Source organism: Sprattus sprattus (assembly GCF_963457725.1).
Source record: "Sprattus sprattus genome assembly, chromosome: 13".
NCBI classification, from domain to species: domain Eukaryota; kingdom Metazoa; phylum Chordata; class Actinopteri; order Clupeiformes; family Clupeidae; genus Sprattus; species Sprattus sprattus.
The window spans coordinates 31,533,208-31,560,707 of NC_137911.1; the positions used below are offsets into that span (position 1 = coordinate 31,533,208).

Genomic DNA, 27,500 nt, shown 5'->3' on the forward strand with positions numbered 1-27,500 from the left:
TCACATGAAGCGTTAAAGGTGCGTGTTTAAGTGCTAGTATCACATGAAGCGTTAAAGGTGCGTGTTTAACTGCTAGTACCAGCATGATTGCATGAAACCTGCTCTCCTTGTTTGCCACAGAGAGACGTTGCTTGGCTTCCTGTTGGCACTGAGGCAGAGGGATGGCTCCTTCCAGATGCATGTGGGTGGAGAGGTGGACGTCAGGTGAGCAGTGTGTGTGTGTGTGTGTCTCGTCAGGGTGTGGGTGGAGAGGTGGACGTCAGGTGAGCAGGCCGTGAGGAAGACTGGTAATTTAATTCAATTCAATTCAATTCAATTTGACTTATATAGGGCCAGAACAATACATTGACTCAAGGCGCTTTACAAAGCCCAGTGCCTGGACACCCTTAGTGCAAGCACACACACACACACACACACACACACACACACACCCTACACAGAGCCCAGTGCCTGGACACCCTTAGTGCAAGCACAATGTGGACAGGGGCAAGGAATAACTCCCTGTAAGTCAGGAAGGAATCTTAAGCAGAACCACGGCATATAAGGGGGGACCCATCTGCTTGAGGCTTGAGGTGGTAACAGACTATCAGTGTCAGTCCCAGTCCAACTAGTGTGCCCAGACTAAAAACAAGTACATTTGTCTTGATTCTGACTTTTCAGTGGTGATCAAACTAGTTTCAAGCATTACCTTGCTCAGAACCAGTAATACAATCTCAGCAACAAGTTATAATACCTAATTAAGATCATTAAGGACTGAAACGCTTGAAACAAGTGAAATGCTCTTACATAAAAAATGCCTGGTAAAAAGAAATATCTTGTCAGACAAAAAACAAGCATAGCAGGAGTATTTATTGATGTGTGTGTGTGTGTAGCAGGAGTATACTGATGAGTGTGTGTTTAGCAGGAGTACTTATTGATGTGTGTGTGTTCTACAGAAGTATTAATTGATGTGTGTGTGTGTGTAGCAGGACTGTACTAATGTGTGTGTTCTACAGGAGTATTAATTGATGTGTGTGTGTGTAGCAGGACTGTACTAATGTGTGTGTTCTACAGGAGTATTAATTGATGTGTGTGTGTGTGTAGCAGGACTGTACTAATGTGTGTGTTCTACAGGAGTATTAATTGATGTGTGTGTGTGTGTGTAGCAGGACTGTACTAATGTGTGTGTTCTACAGAAGTATTAATTGATGTGTGTGTGTGTGTAGCAGGACTGTACTAATGTGTGTGTTCTACAGGAGTATTAATTGATGTGTGTGTGTGTAGCAGGACTGTACTAATGTGTGTGTTCTACAGGAGTATTAATTGATGTGTGTGTGTGTAGCAGGACTGTACTAATGTGTGTGTTCCACAGGAGTATTAATTGATGTGTGTGTGTGTAGCAGGACTGTACTAATGTGTGTGTTCTACAGGAGTATCTACTGTGCTGCCTCCGTGGCATCTCTCACTAACATCATCACCCCCGGCCTGTTTGAGAGCACCTGTGACTGGGTGGTCAGGTGAGCAGGGACAGGAATTTAAAGTACAGGGGTGTGCAGAAGTTAGGGGTGGGTCTAAGAGGAAAAGGTTATAGGCATAGCTTTGATAGCATTTATTAGCATTATGCTTAAAGACATAACCTTGTTAGCATTTATTAGCATTATGCTTATAGACATAACCTTGATAGCATTTATTAGCATTATGGTTTATGCTTTAGACATCGCCTTGTTAGCATTTATTAGTATTATGGTTAATGCTGTAGAGTTAGCCTTGTTAGCATGTATTAGCATTATGGTTAATGCTGTAGAATTAGCCTTGTTAGCATGTATTAGCATTATGGTTAATGCTGTAGAATTAGCCTTATTAGCATTATGGTTAATGCTGTAGACATAGCCTTGTTAGCATTTATTAGCATTATGGTTAATGCTGTAAACATAGCCTTGTTAGCATTTATTAGCATTATGGTTAATGCTGTAGAATTAGCCTTGTTAGCATTTATTTCCGAGGTGGTTCTAGTCCACAAATCCGAGGCGTTGTCTCCAGACTGTGACCTCTTGTCCAATAGTGTAGATGTCCCATCTGTGTTGCAGACTGAGCTCTTTAGACTTGCTTACACACATAACCTGCCCCGGTTGCTCCGCTGTGCCCTCTGACCTCTGCCAGGTGCCAGAGCTGGGAGGGGGGGCTGGGGGGTGTCCCCGGACTGGAGGCCCATGGGGGCTACACCTTCTGTGGGCTGGCTGCCCTGGTCATCCTGAAAGGACAACACCGGCTGAACACCAGGTCACTGCTGGTAGGTGCACAAGCTGTCAAAGTGATTTGGCTACAGGTAACAGGTAACACCACCAGGTGAGATGGCCAACAGGTGAGACGGCTACAGGTAACACCACCAGGTGAGATGGCTACGGGTAACACCACCAGGTGAGATTGCCACCAGGTGAGATGGCTACAGGTAACACCACCAGGTGAGATGGCTACAGGTAACACCACCAGGTGAGATGGCTACAGGTAACACCCCCAGGTGAGATGGCTCATGTTCCTCCGTCTCTCCCCCCCAGCGCTGGGCCTGCAGCAGGCAGATGCGGTTCGAAGGAGGCTTCCAGGGCCGCTGCAATAAGCTGGTGGACGGCTGCTACTCCTTCTGGCAAGCAGCGCTCTTGCACCTGATTCATCAGGCACTCCTGCAAGAAGGTGACTAGTGTGGAGGTGTGTGTGTGTGTGTGTGTGTGTTTTCAGGAGACCCAGCCGTGAGTGTCGAGGTGTGTGTGTGTGTGTGGGCTCTTGCACCTGATTCATCAGGCACTCCTGCAAGAAGGTGACGCCTTCATTCAGTCCCTCGCCAGTCTCTATATACCTGCTTCCAGTCCCTCGCCAGTCTCTATATACCTGCTGACTGTCCCTCGCCAGTCTCTATATACCTGCTTACTGTCCCTCGCCAGTCTCTATATACCTGCTTACTGTCCCTCGCCAGTCTCTATATACCTGCTTACTGTCCCTCGCCAGTCTCTATATACCTGCTTACTGTCCCTCGCCAGTCTCTATATACCTGCTTACTGTCCCTCGCCAGTCTCTATATACCTGCTTACTGTCCCTCGCCAGTCTCTATATACCTGCTTACTGTCCCTCGCCAGTCTCTATATACCTGCTTACTGTCCCTCGCCAGTCTCTATATACCTGCTTACTGTCCCTCGCCAGTCTCTATATACCTGCTTACTGTCCCTCGCCAGTCTCTATATACCTGCTTACTGTCCCTCCAGGTGCTTTACAGGAGACGTTAGTCTGGAGGTGTGTGTGTGTGTGTTTGCAGGAGACCCAGCCGTGAGTGTGGAGGTGTGTGTGTGTGTGTGTTTGCTGGAGACCCAGCCGTGAGTGTGGAGGTGTGTGTGTGTGTGTGTTTGCTGGAGACCCAGCCGTGAGTGTGGAGGTGTGTGTGTGTGTGTGTTTGCAGGAGACCCAGCCGTGAGTGTGGAGGTGTGTGTGTGTGTTTGCAGGAGATGTTAGTCTGGAGGTGTGTGTGTGTGTGTTTGCAGGAGACCCAGCCATGAGTGTGGAGGTGTGTGTGTGTGTTTGCAGGAGATGTTAGTCTGGAGGTGTGTGTGTGTGTGTGTTTGCAGGAGACCCAGCCGTGAGTGTGGAGGTGTGTGTGTGTGTTTGCAGGAGAACCAGCCGTGAGTGTGGAGGTGTGTGTGTTTGATCAGTGGGCCCTGCAGGAATACCTCCTCTTCTGCTGCCAGTGTCCAACCGGGGGCCTCCTGGACAAGCCCGGCAAGTGAGTCTCTGTTAGGGCTCTCTCTCTCTCACACACTCACACTCACACACACACACACACACACACACACACACACACACTCTCACACACACACACACACACACACACACACACACACACACACACACACACACACACACACTCTCACACACTCTCGCTCACACACACACTCTCGCGCACACACAAACACACAACTGAATGCAGTGGTATCCGTTATTATTTAGTAATCACTGTTGAAGAGTCAGTAGTGTGTAGTATTCACAGTAACCATGTTAGTGACAGGTAACAGCACAAGCCAGACAGAGGACTTCAGACGTGGTATGTAACTCCTGTCTCCTGACGTGACGTGTCAACGCTCCTGTCCTGTCCTGTGTAATCAGCCACTACATTCCTGGCACAGCCTGTCTACACTCAAGGACAGCACGTCTTCAGATACGAGTCGTCAGATACGAGTCGTCAGAAATACGTCCTCAGAAATACGTCCTCGGATACGCGTCCTCGGATACGCGTCCTCAGATACGCGTCCTCGGATACACGTCCTCGGATACACGTCCTCGGATACGAGTCCTCGGATACGCATCCTCAGATACGCGTCCTCAGATACGCGTCCTCGGATACGCATCCTCAGATACGCGTCCTCGGATACGCGTCCTCGGATACGCGTCCTCAGATACGCGTCCTCGGATACACGTCCTCGGATACACGTCCTCGGATACACGTCCTCGGATACGAGTCCTCGGATACGCATCCTCAGATACGCGTCCTCAGATACGCGTCCTCACTGATCATTCTTTTTGTAGATAAAGTATTTGATGGTCGAGCAACTTTTGCACACTGAAGTTTATCCTGTATAATCCGACGTATAAAACAATTTAAATAAAGTGCCGGCACACACACACACTGTCTTTGGTTCTTCCAGGTTTCGAGATTTCTACCACACGTGCTACTGCCTGAGTGGGCTGTCCGTAGCCCAGCACTTCAGCTGCAGGTCCCCTCCTCAGGAGTTCATCCTCGGGGGCGAGGACAACAGGCTGGTAGGTCTCAAGCCTTCAGGCCGACACTTAATTTCAACATCATTTGGGTATTTTTACGTCAATGTGGCCTGAACTAATGTCTTACTCTCGAAACAAATGTAATTACGTTGGTCCTTCTCTTCAAGACAGGGGCTGCTGCAACATACACAATCTTTTACATTTCACACCAATTTTGACTGTAAAAAAAAACACTAAAAACATAAACTCTGTCACCATGGCAAATAAGGACAACCCATACCAGGCAAATGCATTAAACTCCTACCGCCATGCTACTTATTTCTTAAAATAGAAGTTTGGATAGTGACCATATAGTGACCTCAGGAATAAGTGTAGTTCTGCACTGGGTCATCTGCACACACACACACACACACACACACACCCCCAGACCTCAGGAATAAGTGTAGTTCTGCACTGGGTCATCTACAAATACTCCAAAGCTCTCCAGACACAGAGTTAAAAGACTGGTGTGTGTGTGTGTGTACAGCTGCGGAAAAAATTAAGAGACCACTTCAAAATGATCAGTTTCTCTGGTTTTACTATTTATTGGTATGAGTTAAAGTAAAGTTAACATTTTAGTTTTATTCTATAAACTACTGACAACATTTCTACGAAATGAAACAAAAATGGTAATTTTACTCAAACACATACCAATAAATAGTAAAACCAGAAAAACTGGTAATTTTTTTAAAGTGGTCTCTTATTTTTTTCCGCGGCTGTATATGTGTGTGTGTGTGTGTGTGTGCGTGTGTCCTAAAGTTACTTAAATCCGCTCTGGCATTAACCGCTTTCTATTTCTGGACGGCAGGCCCGGACGCACCCCGTTTACAACGTGAACCCAGAGAAGGTGAGCAGGGCTCTGGCTCACTTCAGCTCGCTGGCCCCTCCCCGCCCCACCACTCCTCCGGCGGAGGGACGGCTCTCCGAGAAGCTCTCTGGCAGACCTGCTCCCGTCTCCTTGGAAACACAGAGGGGGAACGGGACCACACCCAAGAGGGACGAGGCGCTGACTCGGGCCCTCTGAGTGACTCCACCATGTCTGGATCGCCCCGTGCGAGAGTCCAGCGTGATGTTTTAGAGATCAGAGAGGCCCCACCACTTCAGCACGCTGCCCAACCACGAGCCCAGTGGAGCTCCAGCATGACACGACACAGCAACGGCCTCTATGGTGCTCATAAGCAGTTACCCCATTATTACCTGTGACCCTATTTACCCCATCGCCATAGTTACCTGTGACCCTATTTACCCCATTGCCATAGTTACCTGTGACCCTATTTACCCCATTGCCATAGTTACCTGTGACCCTATTTACCCCATTGCCATAGTTACCTGTGACCCTATTTACCCCATTGCCATAGTTACCTGTGACCCTATTTACCCCATCGCCATATTTACCTGTGACCCTATTTACCCCATCGCCATAGTTACCTGTGACCCTATTAACCCCATTATTACTGCAACCTAATAGCCTTACATTCCATCTTTCATCAGACCTTTGGTAAACACAAATAACACATCATAAAAGGATAAAATAGTTTTATTTATAGTTCCGTAGTAAAGGTATGCCTCAACTCGCAAGACAATTGTTGGCAGTATGTACAACATACCTGTAGTTTCCATGGAATGGAATCAAACAATTACCTATTATTTCGTACACACTAATTATTTCTTTTTAAATGAAATAAAGAAGAAAAAAAAAAAAGTTAAACATTCCCCAGACAGGCAGGTATTTCCTGGGAAGAAGGGTTGGTTGGTATCATCACTAACATGGAGAGAGGAGTATAGAGTGTATTTCACTACACATTGATATGGACTTTTTTCTTGTAATAAAAATAAAAAGGCTACTACCTTTAACTGCTTTGTGTAACATTCAATATCCATTTGGGAAGGAAAACGACAGATACTCATATTCATAGTCTACATCATCATCAAACTCCACTGGAACTGTGAGGCGGCCCACCCCGCCGTGGTTCTGGACCAAACCTGGTCCAAGCCCAGTCCAGTCGGGCTCCGGAACCAACAGGCTAGAGCCGGACTCGTGCGAGGCTCGGTTCGTTCGGCCTCTGACTGGTGAGAGCGCATCAATCCAAAATCCCTAATTGTTTTTTTGACTTTTTTTTGTTTTCTTTGTGTTTTGTTTTGTGCCTAATCCCAATTTAGGAAAAAATTATTGAAAATAAAAACACTTCACAAAAAGCCTCGTTTATTCTATTTCTAATTGATAATCTCAGGCAAACAACGACAATTTGACTAGCAGAACACAAACTCATTTCAAAAGGACTTAAAATGTACGCATCGCAACAAAACATTTTTAGAGGGGAGAATCTTAATCCAACTATACCAGCAGGTCAAGGCAGGTAACACACACACACACACACACACACACACACACACACACACACACACACACACCATCATCCCCTCCCAAAAGCAACTTCACATTCTTTTTTTTTTTTTTCTCAAGTGGAAAAGTACAAATATTTAAAAAGGTAAGCTGTTCTGCAGGACTATCTCCCCCATGCTCTCAGGCTGATGGTGTTTGCTTCGTTCTTTCTGGGGGGGGGGGGGGGGGTATATACCAAAGCTGAGCTGAAACTGTGTGCTCGCTCTCCCCCTTCCTCCTCCACGCTTCCTCTGGGGTTGTCCTGGCGATGTGGGGTGATGTGTGTGAAAGGCGTTTGAAGTCCTTTAGACGGCGGAGCTGCCTCACTCAAGGAGTGGTTTGTTTTCGGAGTTGGAGTTGTGATGACAGGAGTGTCGCCGTGACGACAGGAGTGTCACCATGACGACAGCAGTGAGGGGTCACGCAGCGGAGCGGGAAAGGCAGAAGAAATAAAAATTAAAATAAAAAAAAAAAACTTCCCCAGACAGCGTCTGTCCAGACCGGGGCGGAATGGGCCGGACCCGCTCCAGACAGGGGCGCGCTCTGGATCAGGAGGGGTACAGTGGTGACCTGTAGAACCTCTGGGATGGGAACTCCATCGCCCCCCCCCCCCCCCCCCTGGTGAGTAGGAGGGGGGGTTGGGGGGTACTGGGGAGGAAGACGATGCTGATGATGATGGAGAGAGCGGGAGTGGGGGGGGGGGGGGCTGTTGGGGTGGTTGGGAGGTCTGACAGGAGAGTCTCTGGTGGTGGGCCCTTTTTGAGGGGGGGGGGGGGGGGGGGGGGGGGGGGGGTCTAACTGGGCTCCGCTCGCAGCTTTTTCCTGTTGGGGGGCTCCTCCTCTTCAGACTCGGAGCTGGAGTCAGAGCCCCCGTCGAAGGCGGACACGGCGCCCCCCTTGCGGTTGGTGTACAGGCTGCTGCTGTCGCTGGAGGAGTAGGACGCCTGGAACTGGGTGTTCCCCTTCGCCTTCTCCAACGCTCGGACTAGACACACACACACACACACACACACACACACACACACACACAGTACACACACACACACACGTACACACACACACGTACACACACACACACGTACACACACACACACGTACACACACACACAAGGGGTCATTTTAGTAAACGAAAATAAAGGCTCATACTACAACCAGCAGTGAAAATAGAATTCCCATTCTTGTGTCCAGTGCTTTTCCGTTTGGTGTGAGTGTGCATCTATCAGTATGGACCGGTAGAGACTGACACATGGGTCAGAGGTCCTGAGAACACGCCTCCGCTCTCTCTGACGGAGTGTGTGTGTGTGTGTGTGTGTGTTCGTTCATGTTCAGGACTAGGAATATCACGAACATCAGTACAGAACGTCACTACAGTAATTTTGCCTCTAGATACACACTGAAGTTCTCGCATTGGAAGTTGCGTTGTAAGGACTTGTTTGGAGTTGTGCTTGCCCATGATGAGACTTTCATTTTTGAAAAACAACAACATCGACAGCAGATAATGAGTCTGAATCTGATACGACAGTTCTCCACTGTGTGTAGTTGAGTTAGACATGTGCTGAACAAACATCTTTGTCTTTGCATACAGTGCATGTGTGTAAGGGGTGGGCGATATGGACTAAAAATTAGATCACGCTACTTTCAACTGTATGGTTGGCATTGGTATTAGATCACCTTAAGTTCATACACTTAATACTACTTTATCTTTCCAGTAGCAAAAGCACCACAATTATGCATTTCAAAAGTATTATTTAAAAAAAAAGAAACATTTCAAATATTAAAGATGATCAAGAAAGATTAAGTTCTAAAAAATATTTTATTCCATTAACACAGTTTCTCTTAATGAGCAGTTAAAATAAAACTTAATCATGATGTTTAATGCCCCTAATTACTAGCACAATTTACTCTATATGACTCAATTATCAAGAAACAGTAAACTAAAACTTCAATAAAAATTCATCAAAATAACCTTTAGCCCCCGTGGGTCTTTTCACCAGCCTGTTGACATTGTCCGGCTTGATGGATGTCCTGGTGCATGTCACCGCATTGACTTATGGGAAGATAATTTACAGAAAATTAAAAAGACATAGTTCAGCCACTGGGTGTCACCTACTGGTGTTGGCTAAGCATCGCTATGGCAATGCCAAACTCGGAACAGTGCCAATATTTTCCACCAAAAATAAATTAAACCGGACACTGTTCTTAATATTTATTAAAAATAAATAAAAAAAACATTTCAGCTTGCTGATTACCTAGGTATCTTATTTGGTAATTGTAGGAAAGGAATCGAAGAAGACTACTGGTAACTAACTACTGGAATAATCTGTCAGCTGAAATTCTGGGAAATTCATATCATCATTATTCATCATATGCTTTATTTCATGCTTTACAAACATACTCCGTTATTGATTGTGTTGCAAAATTCATGTGGTAGCATGTCATAATACCGTAGAAAACTCTAATACTGAAATACCGCCCACCCCAAATGTGTGAATGTGCCTGCATCAGTGTGGGTGTGTGTGTGTAGGGATGGATACATGTGTCAGACGAGAGGTAACTACCCCTCCAGCATCAGTGTGTGTGTGTGTGTGTGTGTGTGTGTGTAGCGGGATGGATACATGGGTCGGACGAGCGATAAAACCCCTCAAGCATCAGTGTGTGTGTGTGTGTGTGTGTGTGTGTGTGTGTAGCGGGATGGATACGTGGGTCGGACGAGTGGTAACTACCCCTCCAGCATCAGTGTGTGTGTGTGTGTGTGTGTGTGTGTGTGTAGCGGGATTGATACGTGGGTCGGACGAGTGGTAACTACCCCTCCAGCATCAGTGTGTGTGTGTGTGTGTGTGTGTGTGTGTAGGGGTGGATACATGTGTCAGACGAGCAGTAACTACCCCTCCAGCATCAGTGTGTGTGTGTGTGTGTGTGTGTGTGTAGGGGTGGATACATGTGTCAGACGAGAGGTAACTACCCCTCCAGCATCAGTGTGTGTGTGTGTGTGTGTAGGGATGGATACGTGGGTCGGACGAGTGGTAACTACCCCTCCAGCATCAGTGTGTGTGTGTGTGTGTGTGTGTGTAGCGGGATGGATACGTGGGTCGGACGAGTGGTAACTACCCCTCCAGCATCAGTGTGTGTGTGTGTGTGTGTGTGTGTGTAGCGGGGTGGATACGTGGGTCGGACGAGCGGTAACTACCCCTCCAGCATCAGTGTGTGTGTGTGTGTGTGTGTGTGTGTGTAGCGGGATGGATACGTGGGTCGGACGAGCGGTAACTACCCCTCCAGCATCAGTGTGTGTGTGTGTGTGTGTGTGTGTGTGTGTGTAGCGGGATGGATACATGGGTCTGATGAGCGTTAAAACCCCTCCAGCATCAGTGTGTGTGTGTGTGTGTGTGTGTGTGTGTGTGTGTGTGTGTGTAGGGGTGGATACGTGGGTCGGACGAGCGGTAACTACCCCTCCAGCATCAGTGTGTGTGTGTGTGTGTGTGTGTGTGTAGGGGTGGATACGTGGGTCGGACGAGCGGTAACTACCCCTCCAGCATCAGTGTGTGTGTGTGTGTGTGTGTGTGTGTGTAGCGGGGTGGATACGTGGGTCGGACGAGCGGTAACTACCCCTCCAGCACTCACCCTGCTGCTCCAGCAGGGCGTTCTGCCGCTTCAGGTCGTCGATGTCCTGCTGGTGTGTGTGGTTTTTCCGCCGCATGTACTGGATGTACTCCGTGGCCTTGTCCAGTATCTGTGCTCGGGACGCCTGTTTCACAGAGTGCTGGCAGCAGCGAATAATACAACAAAATGTTCAATATTCACACACATTTACACACACACTCATTCAATATTCACACACATTTACACACAAACTCATTCAATATTCACACACATTTACACACTCATTAAAAAAACTGCTGCTGCTTGCTAAATTACCCTTTCCTGTGTGTTTCACAGAGTGCTGGCAAGAGCAAATTATACAAAAAAAAAATCAAATAGGGTCACATGTGACATATTGAGACACAAATACACACTTGCTAAATGACCTCATCCCTGTTTGTTTCAATGACAAAGTGGCCTATTTTGTTATCTCACACTGCACTGCAGGAGCATTCCTTACCAGAACCTACAATGAATGTGTAACGTTAACCAAATACCCAGTGGAGATCACAACGCGTTTATATTCATATTTCAGCCTTCATGTCAGATGAAGGAAGGTACAAGCCATTGTTGTCCCTCTTTTCTGGCCTTGTGAATATCGCATGTTCCTTGGCCACTTTTTTATGAGCTAATTGGGAATAGCCTTAGATGCAAGGCAAATGCTGCCGGCAGTTCAGGTTTTGATAGCATAGGCAATGCCATTTTCTCATGTTCTTGTTTATCAAATTACATTCGTTAATTCTCGAGCTTACTTTAGCAATACGATAAATAATCCTAGAAAGAATAATGTGACAAGGTTTTCCGATATCCAAACATTGAAGAATTAAAGTTGCGTCTATGTTCAACTACAATGTTATAAACGTTACAAAAACGATGACTTAATATTATTGTGTGGGCGTAGACTAATCTAGCTGGATATGATGCCTTTACTTCTGTGATAAAGTTCATGCTTTTCAACTGAAACAGAGTGATCTTGTCACTATCATGGGGCAGCCGTGGCCTACTGGTTAGGGTTTCGGGTTGGTAACCGGAGGGTGGCCGGTTCGATCCCCGACCAGTAGGAAAAATGTGGGCGGGGGAAGTGGTAGAGCACTGCTCTCCCATGCCCACATCCACGGCTGAGGTGCCCTTGAGCAAGGCACCTAACCCCGATCACTGCTCCCGGGCGCCACTGCTCCGTGCCGCGTGCTGCTCCTTGATAGAGACTTAGGGGCGGGTCTATTAGTGGGCGTACCCAAATATCTTTTTGTAAGTCATTGGGCGTACCTGATGTCAACTCTTGCCTCTACTGAACAACTCTTGCAAACACTAGCTCCAAAATTGACACCACAATTGGACCAATTTTGGTTTTATTTCTATACAAAAACGGAACAGAACCATGTTGTCCACCAGTATATTAAGAGGCTCCTGTGAGATAACATCTTAAATGATAAGCAGATTATTCCTCGCCCCATTAATCCTTTTGTCCTTTATTTACTTAAACGGAAACTAAAACAGACAAATATTTTGTTGTATGCAAATACAATGACAATAAAGGCTTTTCTATTCTATTCTATTCTAAACCTTTGGCAGAAACTACAAACAGAAATTCAGATTGAATACAAACATATTATCAAAATTAAATTAAATTTGAAGATGGGAAAACTATGACCTTGCTCTACAATATATATCAAACCTCCAAATCACTGCACCATTATCACCAGCACTCTGAATTTATTTTAGTCGTTATTAAAAAATGACTACATACAGTATAATTAATATACAGAATCACGTGACAGCTCCCATGTGGAATATATCCAATACGTTTATGTACACATAAATAACTACCTACTTACATATAAACACACACAAAACTGACCAAGACATAGATCATTTTAGCATTGCCTTAGGCACTAGTGTTAAATTGAAACATCAATGTCAGATAACCATTAACCATAACCATGTAACCATTACCTGACATTGAAAAAATGAAACCACAGCAATTACAGCCGTTTTCACTATCTACCTACAAATAGATCTATAACCTGCATGGGGTGACAACTTAGCCTGGGTGCCATCCGTTTGTCCGCGTTCCACTGATCAAGCTGAACAAACGTTTGTTCAGCGAGAAGGCAGCAATCAGTGGAACGCGTACAAACGGATGGCACCCAGGCTAGTGACAACTATAGGATTGAGTCCATTTACTGTGTCATAATCCAATTCTGTCATAATAGCGATGTCATTTATTTTAGTGTCACATTGCCATAGTTAAAATACACTGTGAATGGCAGAACTGTTCACGTGTGTTTACAATTCTACCGTCTATAAACCCACACAGACACACACACACACACGCACGCACACACACGCACAATCATTCTACCGTCTATAAACCCACCTTTAGACCTGAGAGAAGCTCAAATAAGCTGACAGCGTGTAGGGCTCACACACACACACACACACACACACAGGCACTCACCTTCTCTCCTTGGAGTGCGGGCACGGAGTCACGTAGACTGTGGAAGCTGTCTTTGATATGGTCCCTGCGTTTCCGCTCCAGCGCGTTATGGTGTGCCCGCTTGTCTGCCTAAGGACCAGCACATCAGAGGCCATTAACTGGGTCAAACTCCACACACACACACACACACACACACACACACACGGCCAGAAAGAAAACACACAGTTGCGGCAAGAACCCATCAGCCATCGTGCTTCCTCTAATATATTTGTCTCAAACTATCTTCTTTTTTTCATCATAGCTATTTGCTCAATGGTGGCATCAGTGTGACAGAAATGATCAGAAGTGACAAAAATGCTACCAGTGGACACAACATAAGGAAGGCCTCCATATTATAGATATCCATAGACTGACTGACTTTTATTGACTGACTGACTTTTATTTTTCTTATTTTTATTTATTTCTATGAGATGATTGTAATTGTAATGAGATGATTGTTTGTGAAGCGACCTTGGGTGTCATGAAAGGCGCTTTAAATAAAATGCATTATTATTATTATTATTATTGTATTATTAGGATCTATGATCAGATGCTTATTCTTCACACCAAAAAAAAAAAACATTATATGGGCCTTATAGCATCAGCATTTTAAGCAACAATCACTAGCCATCTCGATTCTTCCCGCGCCTCTCTGAACTGTCCAGCTTGTGTTCCCATTTCTGACAGTCATCCCAGAAGCCCAACCCCTAATATTAAGCTTCTCTCTGAGAGGCTTGGCATTAAACCAGAGATTCTTCTGTAGGCCATCCAATGCCTTTCTGACAGAGACCTTTGGGCATGCATGTCTACCATTGCATTCAAGCCAATGTGAAACTGAACAAATACATACTGCTAATTTGCCTTACTAGTGTTTACTATGGAAACATTTCTAACACAGCCTGACAACCATCTCTTATGGATCACCCTCTCTTAAGACAATGTGATTAGTTAATGCTGCTGCATAAATAAATAAAGGCTAAAATTGAAAATAAAATTGATTTATTTTGTACATCACTGAACTCAACATCTAAAATAACATGCTTTCCAACTCTCTAACCCATTCACATACACAACACTAAGCTGTATTTGTGTTAAATCACCACAAAACACAAAACTGACCGCGAATCGCAATGCATACACACTGGGTAATTGTAACTGTGTAACAAAAGGATCAATTCTGTTATTCCTGGGTTAGTACTCATGTCCACATGTTCTTCTAGACTAGAGGACTCTGGGTAAAGACTCATAGACACGTCCAATCAGAGCCTATGGTGGAATACCACTGGTTTGGGGCAAAGTCTCAGAGCAGTCAATAGAACACCACCATAAGCCTGAACCAGGTTACTATAGAAACATCAGAAGTGTTCTTCAGGTATACCAATATCGATTGCCTGCCACATCAACCCCATGGCCTCTTCATGCCAACTGTATTTTGTGAGGGGAAACTTGGAATATGGATTGGGTGTTTTGGCTCAAAAATGCTTCAAATTCATTCTATATATATAAATAATATACAACTGTGAAACAGCAAGGCAGGAACAGCATCTATGGCGATGCAGATGAAAACTAAACTGGTTTATTGGCAGGCTTCTTTAATAGGACGAGCACATACAAAAAATTAACTGGAGGTTTACAAATCAACATCCAACTAAATACTTGCTTTTGCAAAATCATTGTACACTGCTGGTGGGTGTGTGGGCCAATGAAAAATGTGTCCAAAAGAGAGTGCAGGTAGGCTAATTGCTACTGTGAAGACTTCACACCTGGATACCTAAATGCCTCAGAGGCTAATACCAGCATCATATATTGGTACATATTAGTGACACTTCTGCAATAATGGGGTATACATTTTTGTACATTCACAGAAATATGAATGAGACAACATAACTATTTTGAGTATTTTTCTAATAACATTATTATAGAGGACTATATTTTAATACATTAGAATTCCCTGCCTTCAAAACAAACATCTTCATATTTGCTCCATATTACAGGCGTCAAGGTACATTTATTGGGATGACATGGTGGTGAAAATCGTGCAGGGCCCAGCCGATAATGAACGTCCACAGAGGTTGTCCAAAGTCAAAGCTTGCAGGCCGAGTTTATGTAACCTAGCTAATGTTTTTCATAGAATCAATTGCACTTGATTCACCCAGTATGAATAGTGGGCGGTTAGACGTAAAGGACATGCGAACGCCTGCAACATCCAACACCTGAAAGATATTCTTACGATGTTAACAATCTGGGCAGTTATTTAAAATACAGCACCAATGTCATATTCAGGCCACCGTAATTTACATAGGTGTAGTTATTTTCTGGCTTCATTCTATAGGAAATTGATCATTTAGCACAGCTAAATATAGGGCGCGCTTTGGCTTGTGGGATGGGATTACCCTTTCATGCGTAAATATTTTCAGCGCAATCGTTGGTGGCGTACATATGAAGGAAAAAATAAGTCAAATGCATGCTCAACATAAAGGTCCGATAGAGTTGGTCAACGTTTTCGACTTCTTCCAAATTACTTATGTTACATGTCTATAAACGAATATTATGTATCCATCTGCACAACATAATCCGTCCTAAGACAGTGGATAGCTGGTAGCTAGCTCGATGGCTACTGCCTTCAAAGCAGACACCAGCTAGCCAGGCTACTGTAAAATCGGGCGAACCCCACGACAGCTAGCTTACATGCTAACATTCAAGTCGACGTATTTTAACTTCCTATTCTAGCGAAAAACTATACAACGAATGTTATTGCAGGAATATATTAAGGCTTGACGCTAAAACTTCGAAAACACAGGTTAGCTAGATAGCCACCTAGCGCTGTTAAGCAGGAACCGAGGTAACGTTAGGTGCCAAAGGCCAAGCAATTCCGTAGTTAAGGAAGTGTACGAGAGCAAGGTTAACGTTCAAAGCAGCTATACAATTATACATTGGTCACGTACCACATTAAGGTATCTCGTTGAGTCATCCTGCAAAAAAATAAATAAAAACAAGAGTTAGTGTAACTCAATATATGCTAAACTAAAATGTCAAATATGTTGTTATTTCGTGACCAATCAAATGGAAGGCTGGCTAACATTAGCTAGCCATCTAGCTTTGCAATTATTTAGCCTGAACCAATCCCCGCAGAATTCAACTCTATATTAGCATAGCTAACGATTCCCCACAACCACCGACCAGAAGCAAAAAATCAGGAAAACATGTTTATCAGATTTCAAACCAAAAATGATTCTGCCACTACGACGTTAACTTCACAACAAGAAAGCAACAACTCACATCACTGTCGACTTCAATATCATCGTTATCGCTCATTCTCTAGAAAAATAATTGACAAAAATAAAGAATGGACTAAAGGCAAATTGTAGGGAAGGAAAACGAAATAAGCTATCTATCTATCAAGCAAGCTGGCAAGTCTTTACAGCAGAAACATGACGATCAACGGAATCGCTACACGTGATTCGCTCACACATGGACATTTACAACATCCACAGCGCATGGGCAAGAGTGCACAGATAGCTGGGTAATGGAGTGTAATGACTGCCCGCTATTAATCATAGTCTTCACCAAAAAGAACTACATTTCCTTTGTTTGCGTTTGTAGTGGGCACGCCCAGAAGACGTACACTCAAAGGGAGTGTCTGCTGTTCCTGCTGCTTACCACAAACCCAAAGCCATCCGTTTCAAATGTCTGGTCTTGGATTTTTTTTTTTCACTGTAAACCCGAACACTGGTGTATTGTGTCATCGAATGGTTTAATGCGATTGTTTCGGATTTATAGATGTTTAAGCAAAAAGTGTAGACTTATGAGGCCATTCTTATTGTATTGTAGGTATGTTATGTCACGTTATGTTTTAGCACTCCATTGCAATTGATAATAGTAGGTTTGTGTTTTGTATTTCTATGTTTGACCTATTCTTTAAACAAACAGTAGGGGGCATCAGAAGAACCTACAACTGTCAGACACTCTGTCTAGTTCATTAGCGTGACTTGATTTAATGCAGAGTTTTTAAAAGTCACCAAGCTTAAAGTAAATTTAGGTAAAGGTAGAACCAATCTGGGACACTGTCATTTCAAACCATTTGTTTTAAATACTTTTCTGCTGAACTGAACTGCCACCATCGTTAATATATTCAAAAGAGCAGCACCCGAAAGCCTTGTGAATCCTTGCTCCCCATCACCTGACCAGATGAGCGATTTAACCAAAACAAACGGACATTGCCTTTGGGTTGAAGCCAGGGAATTAAGAGCATTCCAAAGGCAGGAATTATCTTAAGAAATCCTGGGATAATAAGCACATTAAGAATATATATATATAAACATGTATACAGCATTTGACCAGCTAGAGGTCCCAGTTATGACACAAAGGGCTCATTATAGGGATGTGATCACTCATTACTAATAGTACGGGGCACTATGAACACATACTTTGAAAGTCAACGTTTCCTCTGTGGGAAGCGAAATTACGGACATCTTCATCACAGATCTAAGCCATATTTTAAGCTCTTTGCTGTGATGATGCCCATGTTAAATTGCTGCTTGTTCAAAGAGAAAATAATTATATATTAACAGTGTACTGCTTCATAAGTTAATCAACAGCCACTATGACCAGTATAGCATCCCTAACAGGAGCTGATGGCATGGTGAGTATTTCCCTTCGGTTAATGTTGTAATTAAAGAAATGCAAAGAGTTCATAACGGCATTCTCTCCAACGTGTGCCAGGTGATCCCTTTTTTTCCCCTGCAGTACATTTGTGGGGAGAAAGGCACAAACTGTCCAGACACATGATACATGATTGTTGTTTGCAAAAGCCTGTCTAAAGACACGGGTTGGAGCCAGACGGCTTCCTACAGGTGAGAGGCACGACTGAATTCCAGTTACCACAAAGACTATATAAAGGAGACTGAAGGTGAGTGTGTGTGTGTGTGTGTGTGTGTGTGTGTGTGTGTGTGTGTATATCCAACAAAAGGAGCCAGGGGAAATTGGCACAGGCCTCTCATCTTTGGCAGCCCGTTACGTAATATCCTTTGACAGGGAAGCTCACAGCACACAGGTGCCAAGGGGGGGAGAGATGCCCCTGAAGCAATTACGCTCTTCCAGTCAGTGTCCTATTGATGCCAAAGCCCTTTCCCACGTACCCCAGTTAAAAGAATGAGGCGCTCTGGGAGTAGTGTAAAGAAAAGGCCAAGTGTTAAGTGCTCATAGTTGTGTTTCCAAGATACTTAAGAAAAACCTGATAGTGAAAGGTCTGCCTTGTTACTGATGTGATTAGGATCAGTAACTTCACACTGCGGCGGTGCAGATGGGATTTTTAAACTGAGGGAGGCGCTAACATCCCCTAATCAGCTGTGCAGAGTGATTAACTGATGATTGTCGCCTTACGTAGGGAGAGTGGGGGGGACGGATCGGGGTCACTATGAATCTGGGGGGGGACATGTCCCCCCTGTCTCCAGTGCTATCTGCGCCCCTGGAGATGAGGGGTAAAGTGGTCCCTGCTCTCCTGGATGTTCCTCCTGGCTTCTCTTCACGTCTCGCGCTGCACCTCATAGTGTCTGTGAAAGCCTGCCTTAAGACAGGCAAACACACACACACACACACACACACACACACACACACACACACACACACACACACACACGCACGCAAACACAATGCCTCCATAAAGCCCAGCCAAGAGGATCATCATAGGAAATGCATGTTTCTGCAACAGCACTCACACACAAACACATACACACACTCTCTCTCACACACACACACACACTCTCTCTCACACACACACACACACACACACACTCTCTCACACACACACACACACACACACACACACACACACATACACACACAAACACACACTCACACACACACACACACACACACACACCCCGATGCCGTGTGATACCCAGCTCCCGCTGAGACTGCCTGGGCATGTGACGTGCTACAGGGGGTGCAAGACAACAGCAGCAGGGTCAGACTGAAGAATGTGTGGAGAGGACGGAGAGGAGGAGACAGATGGAGCAGAACAGAAAGAGGGAGAGAGAGAGAGAAAAAGAGAGAGTGAAAGGGGGAGAATGAAAGAGTGAAAGGGGGAGAGGCAGAGAGAGAAACAGGGAGAGAGAGAGAGAAGTCCTGAGAGCAGTAAACGCAGCAGTAACACAATCCTTTGCACAAAATGAAGGTAAGAAAAGTATTTCTTGTTATGATTGTTTATCTTTTTTTTTCCAAGTGTGACAATAAAAGGGCTTTCTAAATACCATTTAGTTATACTCTCTGTGCAAACAGAGGCACTGAAAACTATATGTACAAAAAATATCTGTTGCACAGACGAAACCTATTCTTTTAAATGAAATTAAGCTGTAAGAATACAATAATTGAACTACACTTTTGGCTGTTTGAATTATCAAAATCTTTTTATCAGTAGGTTTGCACAAAGTGCATTGATTGACATCTTATCAAGCCCTTAGTGGGAGCCTGGCCGATGACTGGACCTCTATATAGGGTCGCTAGCACGGCTAGTTCTGCATGAATAGTTCAGTTTGATTAGGGACGGCCCCATTAGCCGTAGCCTAAAGGGGGGGGGGGGGGGGGGACCCCAATGAGCTTCCTATTATGTATTCAAGATGGGTATGAAGAGGGTCTTTGAAAACATTTCGAGCAGATTTTGTGGAGCTGTTTTGGTTGTCATGGTTAAGGTTGGGGTGGTAACAGCCTGGCAGGCACGATGCCGAACTACCTCTGAGGTTTTTCTGGCATCTGACGAGCCCTTGCCGCCTCACTGGGGATAAACAGCCGTGGCCTTTCTTCGCTTCGGCAGCAGCTGAAAGTCACAAGGAAGCAGGGAGACTAGCCCCTGAGCCCACCACACTGGGTAATCCCCACACAAACACCCCAGGCAGCACACCCACTCAGCCCAGCTCCAGAGGCCACGCTCAGATAGCCTAGAACTAGAGCCTAGAACAGAGATGACATTCACCTCAACAGAGAAGGCGAAAAGTGAAGGTCATTATTATCCCGTGCTCTGGAGATCCTCATTGCCATTCTTGTACTTATTAACATCGAGTGTGGACCTACCTGCTTGTTCTCTGCTTCGATAAGTGCGCAAGACATCTTCATTATTGGGATTAATAAAGTATCTATCTATCTATCTATCTATCTAGCTATCTATCTATCTATCTAGCTATCTATCTAGCTATATATCTATTTTTCTATCTTCATTATGCATATATTGGCCAAGGCCCATTCAGTCCATAAAAAAAGGTTAATCAAATGATATTTATCTAATTTTATAAAGAAACAGATTTGGGTGGAAAACACAGGTTTTAGGGATCCCGTAAGCCCCTGGAGATCCTTTCACAACCTTAAAGGTTGCTACCCCGTGGCCCAGGGCTGAACACACACACACACACACACACACACACACACACACACACACACACACACACACACACACACACACAGGTTTTAGGGATCCCGTAAACCCCTGGAGATCCTTTCACAACCTTAAAGGTTGCTACCCCGTGGCCCAGGCAGGGCTGAGGAGCCTGACATCACGAGAGGAGAGATAACATTGGGACAATAGATCTCTATAGATCTCCAATGATCGATATTTGTCTCTAAGGAGGGAACTGTGAAAGCTGTTACTTGTGTCTGGTCTGGTGTTTGTGGTGCCTTGCACTCCCATGAAGTCAGAAGGGGGGGGGGGGGGGGGGGGGGGTTGGAGGAATGTGTGTGTCACAACTCTGTTATCAATCGCTTACATGTTTGTTTACTAGCACAGTCTGGGTTGTCAGCTAACTTTATCGGTGTTCAATAAGTAGTGTAGTTCTGTCTGAGGTGAATTGTATTCTGTGATTTAGCTTCAGCATGTTGTGTTAGTTAGTGTGCATGATGTAGGTGTGTGTGTGTGTGTGTGTGTGTGTGTGTGTGTTGTGTTAGTGTGTATGATGTAGGTGTGTGTGTGTGTGTATGTGTGTGTGTGTGTGTGTGTGTTAGTTAGTGTGCATGATGTAGGTGTGTGTGTGTGTGTGTGTGTGTGTGTGTGTGTGTGTTGTGTTAGTGTGTATGATGTAGGTAGGAAGCAGAAGATTGTTGGGTAGACTTGCTGTAGACTATCTTATTATTTTATTATATTTTGAACAGTTCTGGCCTGAATGCACAATATTGTTTGAAAGGACATACTCATTTATATTGACGTTTTTACACTTCTATGTGTTGTACATATGAATGTATAAATCAAGTGTGGACAGGGTTGCCGTGACTAAAAGTGACAAAAACCAAATGATTTTTTACCCTCCTGCTGTCTTTAATTAAACTGTAATAATACAATAATTGAACTACAATTTTGGCTGTTTGAATGATCAAAATCTTTTTATCAGTAGGTTTGCGGCAAAACACAATAGAACAGCAGCGTGGATATGTCTGATGTCATGAGCCCGACTTGGGGTCCGCCTATAGGCGGCGGCGGCCTCGGCTTGAGCTACAGTCCCCCCAACGACACTCTGACCTCCGCGAAGAACATCAGCGGCGGCTTCCAGTCCCCTTTCTCCCCCGCCATGGACATGGCCATCAGCGCCATCACCATCATCATCCTCTTCATCACCATGGTCTCGCTGGGCTGCACCATGGAGGTCGCCAAGATCAAGGCTCACATCCTGCGGCCCAAAGGAGTGGCCATCGCCGTGGTGGCGCAGTTTGGCATCATGCCACTGACGGCTTTCAGCCTGGCGAAGATCTTCCAGCTGTCCCCCATCGAGGCCGTCACCGTGCTCATCTGTGGATGCTGCCCGGGGGGGAACCTCTCCAACATTTTTGCCCTGGCCTTGCAGGGTGACATGAACCTCAGGTAACATCCACTGATTAAACGTAACAAGTTACTGAACCTCAGGTAACATCCACTGACTAAACGTAACAAGTTACTGAACCCTCAGGTAACATCCACTGATTAAACGTAACAAGTTACTGAACCTCAGGTAACATCCACTGGCCTTGCAGGGTGACATGAACCTCAGGTAACATCCACTGATTAAACGTAAGGTAACACTTTATTTGAAGGGGTCTACATAAGGGTGACATGACACTGTCATAAGAATGACATGACACATGTCATACACATTAATGACACGTTATTTTTGTTCATGACTGTTGTCATAATGTGTCATTCTGTGTTTGTAGGGTTAGGGTTAGGGTTAGGGTTAGGGTTAGGGTTAGCTGTGTGTACAAACACCGAATGACACATTATGACAACAGTCATGAACCAGTCATGAACAAAAATAACGTGTCATTAATGTGTATGACGTGTCATGTCATTCTTATGACAGTGTCATGTCACCCTTATGTAGACCCCTTCAAATAAAGTGTTAGCAAACATAACAAGTTAGTGAACCTCAGGTAACATCCACTGACTAAACGTAACGAGTTACTGAACCTCAGCTTACATCCACTGATTAAACGTAACGAGTTACTGAACCTCAGGTAACATCCACTGACTAAACGTATCGAGTTACTGAACCTCAGCTTACATCCACTGATTAAACGTAACGAGTTACTGAACTTTGGGTAATATCTATTGATTAAACGTAACGAGTTACTGGACTTTGGGTAATATCTATTGATTAAACGTAACGAGTTACTGAACTTTGGGTAATATCTATTGATTAAACGTGGTGGGAGTTTAAGGACTGGGGAGGAGCTTCTTGAGATGAACCGTCTCAGTGGGAGGAGCTTCTTGAGATTACCCATATCAGTGGGAGGAGCCTCTTCAGTGACCTGTCTCAGTGGGAGGAGCCTCTTCAGTGACTCGTCTCAGTGGGGTGTTGTGGGGAAAAACAGCATCGAATGTGGAAACACTGTCCACCATCTGCTGCTGTTTTCTCAGTTATGATTATTTGTCTGAGTAGGATCAAAACCTTAGATAATCGCTTTACTTATTTGTTTAACATAACCCCTGTCCACAGACAATCATAACACTCCCACTCTCCAACGGTAAATGGCTCTTTCACATAAGCAGCCATTACTGTGCAACATTTGACTGTTGTTGAAATTTGAGGTTGTTTCTTGTAGAAGCTGTTCTCCGCTCACCTGTGCTCCCATGTTGTGTTTTGGCTTTGGTGTTCCGTCGACGCTGGCAGCATCGTCATGACGACGTGCTCAACGGTCTTGGCCCTGGCCATGATGCCCACGCTACTCTACCTGTACTGCAAGGGCTTTGACCTGGAGAATGCTGTGCCCTACACTGGCATCCTCATCGCCCTCGCCATGACCCTGGTGCCCTGTGGGGTGGGCATCGCCGTCAACCACTGGATCCCTAGCTGGTCTAGAATGATCATTAAGGTGAGCCTAACCACTGGATCACTAGTTGCTGGTCTAGAATGATTATTAAGGTGAGCCCAACCACTGGATCCATAGCTGGTTTAAAATGATTATTAAGGTGAGATTAAACACTGGATCCATAGCTTATCTAGAATGATTATTAAGGTGAGAATAAACACTGGATCCCTAGCTGCTGGTCTAGAATGATCATTAAGGTGAGAATAATCACTGGATTACTAGCTGCTGGTTTAGAATGAAAGGTGAGCCCAACCACTGGATCCCTAGATGAACTGATAAAAGTAAGCTGCGCTCTCTCTGCACTCGCTACACCTGTTAGCTTATTTGTTATTGTTATTGTCTTTGCAAACAGCCCTTGTAGATGTGCATTAGTATCTTCCTAATCTTCCTATCTTACAAATCCCTGTGACACACAAAAAAACGTACCTTTGGACACATCCAAAGGTTCATCATTCTTGCGTCTGGCATAAACAACAAAACCGTAACAGGAGTGTTAAAGTAGCTCAAAACAACGAGCTTCGTCTGTCCTGTCAGGAAGAAAATCAGGACCTGCAGTGTTTAATTAAGATGTGAAAACATGGTTTCTTGAGCAAGACACTGAACCCTAATTGCTCCTGATGTGCAGTGTGCCATCAGTGTAAATGTAAGAAATCATCAAAGTTGCTGCTAAATGACTAAATGTAAATGGTCTTCCTGCGTGACAGATTGGCCTCAGCATCCTCGTCATGGCCTCCGTGGCCATCGGTGTAATGTCAGGCATCACCATCGGGGGCAGTGTGTGGGTGGTGCTCTCTCCGCAGCTCATGGCCGTGGCCTGCCTCATGCCTCTCACCGGCTTCCTCCTGGGCTTCGTCATGTCCTCGCTCTGCAAACTCAACGGGCAGTAAGTACCGCCTGTACTCCGGTGAATATCAGGGGGGTCGGATGAATGGTCACCCGCCCGACCATATCGTTTCCACTCCTCACAGGTTTATTTAGGGTTCAACCCTTCACGCATCCTCCCATAATCGACTTTTAGTATCAACTGAAACTTGAAATCGAGAGGTTCATCTGTTGGGTTAATGCTATTTAACTAACTTATTGATTCAGATTTAAAAGAAATAAATAACCTGTTTCCAAGAAGAGACACACTGGAGTTGTTTTCCTGCTGGGGTGGGGGTGGGGGGGGGGGGGTCTATCCACCATCCATCCATCCATCTATTATCCATCCACACACAATTCAATATGTAAATATTGAATATGCAATATGTGTTGATTCAGATTAAAAAAAAAAACTGTTTCCAAGAAGAGACACACTGGGCTTGTTTTCCTGCTGGGGGGGGATGGTTCAGGGGACATCATGTACACGGGGGCCCCACCACAGCTGTTGAAATGTTTTCTAAGGTGTCGCAGGACGATTGCGGTCGAGACCGGCTGCCAGAACATCCAGCTGTGCTCCACCATTTTGAAAGTGGCGTTCCTCCCCGAGGTGATCGGGCCGCTCTACCTCTTCCCTCTGCTCTACATCATCTTCCAGGGCGGCGAGGCCCTCCTCCTCGTGCTGCTCTACAGATGCTATCAGACGCTCAGACCACCAGCAGAGGGTGAGCACCTACATACGTGTCAACACACTGCCTTTCAGGAAGATAAAATATGTTCCTGTTTTTTTTTCTTTTCTTTTAACTTGCTAGTGTGTTTCTTTTGGGGCTGTGTTTTTTCAAGAATCTTAATCTTGTTTTTGATACAACTCAAATTTAAGGAAAACTGTGATAGTATAAAAAGCACCCTGCCGTATGCTAGAGTACAACAAAAGAGTTGAATTATTAAGGCTATCAAGACAGTGGGATTCGCATTTGTATTTATCAGTCCCTGTAACATCAACACCATAATACTACTGTTGTATTTATCAGTTTCTGTAACATCAACACCATAATACTACTGTTGTATTTATTTATTTATGTCTCCTCACACAGAACCTACGTACTGGACAGTAAACAGTAAAGTTGAAGCTGTGAAAGCTCCTACTTGCTGATGAGAGGACCTCTGCACAGCTGAGAAGGGAACCCGACGTAAGACGCCTCCATTCCATCCTGCTGTTCCACTGAACAGAAATCACCATTCTATTCCACTGAACAGAAATCACCATTCTATTCCACTGAACAGACATCACCATTCTATTCCACTGAACAGAAATCACCATTCCATTCCACTGAACAGAAATCACCATTCTATTCCACTGAACAGAAATCACCATTCCATTCCACTGAACAGAAATCACCATTCCATTCCACTGAACAGAAATCACCATTCCATTCCACTGAACAGAAATCACCATTCTATTCCACTGAACAGACATCACCATTCTATTCCACTGAACAGAAATCACCATTCTATTCCACTGAACAGACATCACCATTCTATTCCACTGAACAGAAATCACCATTCTATTCCACTGAACAGACATCACCATTCTATTCCACTGAACAGACATCACCATTCTATTCCACTGAACAGAAATCACCATTCCATTCCACTGAACAGAAATCACCATTCCATTCCACTGAACAGAAATCACCATTCCATTCCACTGAACAGAAATCACCATTCCATTCCACTGAACAGAAATCACCATTCCATTCCACTGAACAGAAATCACCATTCCATTCCACTGTTCCTTGACCGCTAGATACAAATCTTCTGGTGATGGGGCTTTGACACATGCAGTGGGCATCCACCTGACTTCTGACCCCCAGTGCAGTGGTGCTGCAGTCTACACGTGCAGTGACTAGGGGATGACCATGGGCGACCGGGCCTTTTGCTCGGCAGCGCCACATTTATGGAACAGCCTCCCTGACCACCTTAGGGCAACGCAGACGCTGGACTCCTTTAAAGCTGGACTTAAAACGTTTTTATTCAAGAAGGCATTTCTGGCCTTGTGTTAAATCTTTTCTGTTATGCTTATGCTAATATTTAAATTTGTTTTTAATTTTATTGTATTATTATAGTTAATTTCTAATATGTAGGCACTCTGAGATTCTTTGGAATGAAAAGTGTGTTAAAAATAAAATGAATTATTATTATTATTATTATGTGTCTCCTTCCAAACTGGACCGCGTCGGACAAGACTTGACAGCAACATCAAACCCATGGCATTCTGAACCCTTCTAGCCAATCCCGGGCGCACAGAGCATGATTTGAGAGTTAGGTGACCGTGCACAATAAACTCAAGAAACCCAAGAATGCTGGTTTACTTGGGTAAAATGATTGACTTATGTGTTGTTGGCTGGTCAAGTCAGTGCTGCTTAAAGGAATAGGCCTGTGATCACTGCATGTGAAGTTCTCCAAGGCTGTTTAAAGATACACCGTCCAAACAAATAGAAATGTGCCGAGTTGGCAGTACAGGAGTATTGTTGTAGTTTGGCATTTCATTTGAAATACCTTCTATGGCAAAGGGAAAGAATAGCATTAACATGGTTCAAATAAAATAACAAGCTCTCTCCTTTACATTTAAAATCTCAGTCTGGTTCAGAGGTAAAACTGGTATTGTATGTCTTCATTTTTTATAATTGTTATAAACGATGTAAACTTCAAGTGGATTAAAAAATTATACAAATACATCAATGTGAAGTTTCACAAGAATCTTCATGTAGGGTACACAACTTGGTCTTTGGCTTTTCTGATCACAACCTTGAAGACATGTTAGCTGTCTTGTAATTAGCAGGCTAGCAGACTACTGTAACTCACTTTTGTCTGGTGTACCAAAATAAGCCATAAGTCGACTACAAACATGTACAAATATGCCCCCAGCCTTTAGGAACTCTGCCAGAAGACCTAAGAATAGCTGTAAACTGTTGAGACATTTAAACATGCACTTAAGACATACCTCTTTGATCTCGCTTATCACTCACTGTAACATTTATCTGTGTC

At 44.5% G+C, this 27,500-nt stretch overlaps 3 protein-coding genes across 6 annotated transcripts in view; 2 read left to right on the forward strand and 1 right to left on the reverse strand.

Annotated features, from left to right (window-relative positions):
• LOC308374512 (protein farnesyltransferase subunit beta-like) overlaps window positions 1-5,800 on the forward strand; it is a gene marked incomplete at both ends in the record, with an annotated part of 9,491 nt that extends 3,691 nt beyond the window's left edge. Inside the window, 7 exons of the mRNA XM_080850293.1 lie at window positions 121-204; window positions 1,410-1,496; window positions 2,140-2,269; window positions 2,535-2,667; window positions 3,634-3,745; window positions 4,665-4,779; window positions 5,585-5,800. Coding sequence (XP_080706419.1) covers window positions 121-204; window positions 1,410-1,496; window positions 2,140-2,269; window positions 2,535-2,667; window positions 3,634-3,745; window positions 4,665-4,779; window positions 5,585-5,800 — 877 coding nt within the window. The remainder of the gene's footprint in view (window positions 1-120; window positions 205-1,409; window positions 1,497-2,139; window positions 2,270-2,534; window positions 2,668-3,633; window positions 3,746-4,664; window positions 4,780-5,584) is intronic.
• Window positions 5,801-7,953: 2,153 nt separating this feature from the next.
• LOC308374638 (protein max-like) lies at window positions 7,954-16,689 on the reverse strand (the record flags this gene model as incomplete). 4 transcript variants are annotated; one of them, XM_080850513.1, is made up of 6 exons in its annotated part: window positions 16,551-16,689; window positions 16,217-16,243; window positions 13,254-13,361; window positions 10,778-10,916; window positions 9,126-9,206; window positions 7,954-8,144 (listed from the first exon to the last, which is right to left on the reverse strand). In XM_080850513.1, the coding sequence occupies exons 1-6, from the start codon at window positions 16,584-16,586 to the stop codon at window positions 7,954-7,956; spliced, it is 582 nt and encodes a 193-aa protein (XP_080706639.1). In that variant the 5' UTR covers window positions 16,587-16,689. The 4 variants fall into 4 exon arrangements, with proteins under 4 accessions (XP_080706639.1, XP_080706638.1, XP_080706641.1 ...); XM_080850512.1 differs by having other exon boundaries at window positions 10,763-10,916; XM_080850515.1 differs by lacking the exon at window positions 9,126-9,206.
• Window positions 16,690-21,682: 4,993 nt separating this feature from the next.
• LOC308374075 (hepatic sodium/bile acid cotransporter-like) lies at window positions 21,683-25,605 on the forward strand (the record flags this gene model as incomplete). The annotated part of the gene is made up of 5 exons (XM_080849778.1): window positions 21,683-22,110; window positions 23,396-23,597; window positions 24,299-24,477; window positions 24,978-25,177; window positions 25,547-25,605. 5 exons carry the CDS (start codon window positions 21,683-21,685, stop codon window positions 25,603-25,605), a joined length of 1,068 nt encoding a protein of 355 aa, XP_080705904.1.
• Between the last annotated feature and the right edge of the window lie 1,895 nt (window positions 25,606-27,500).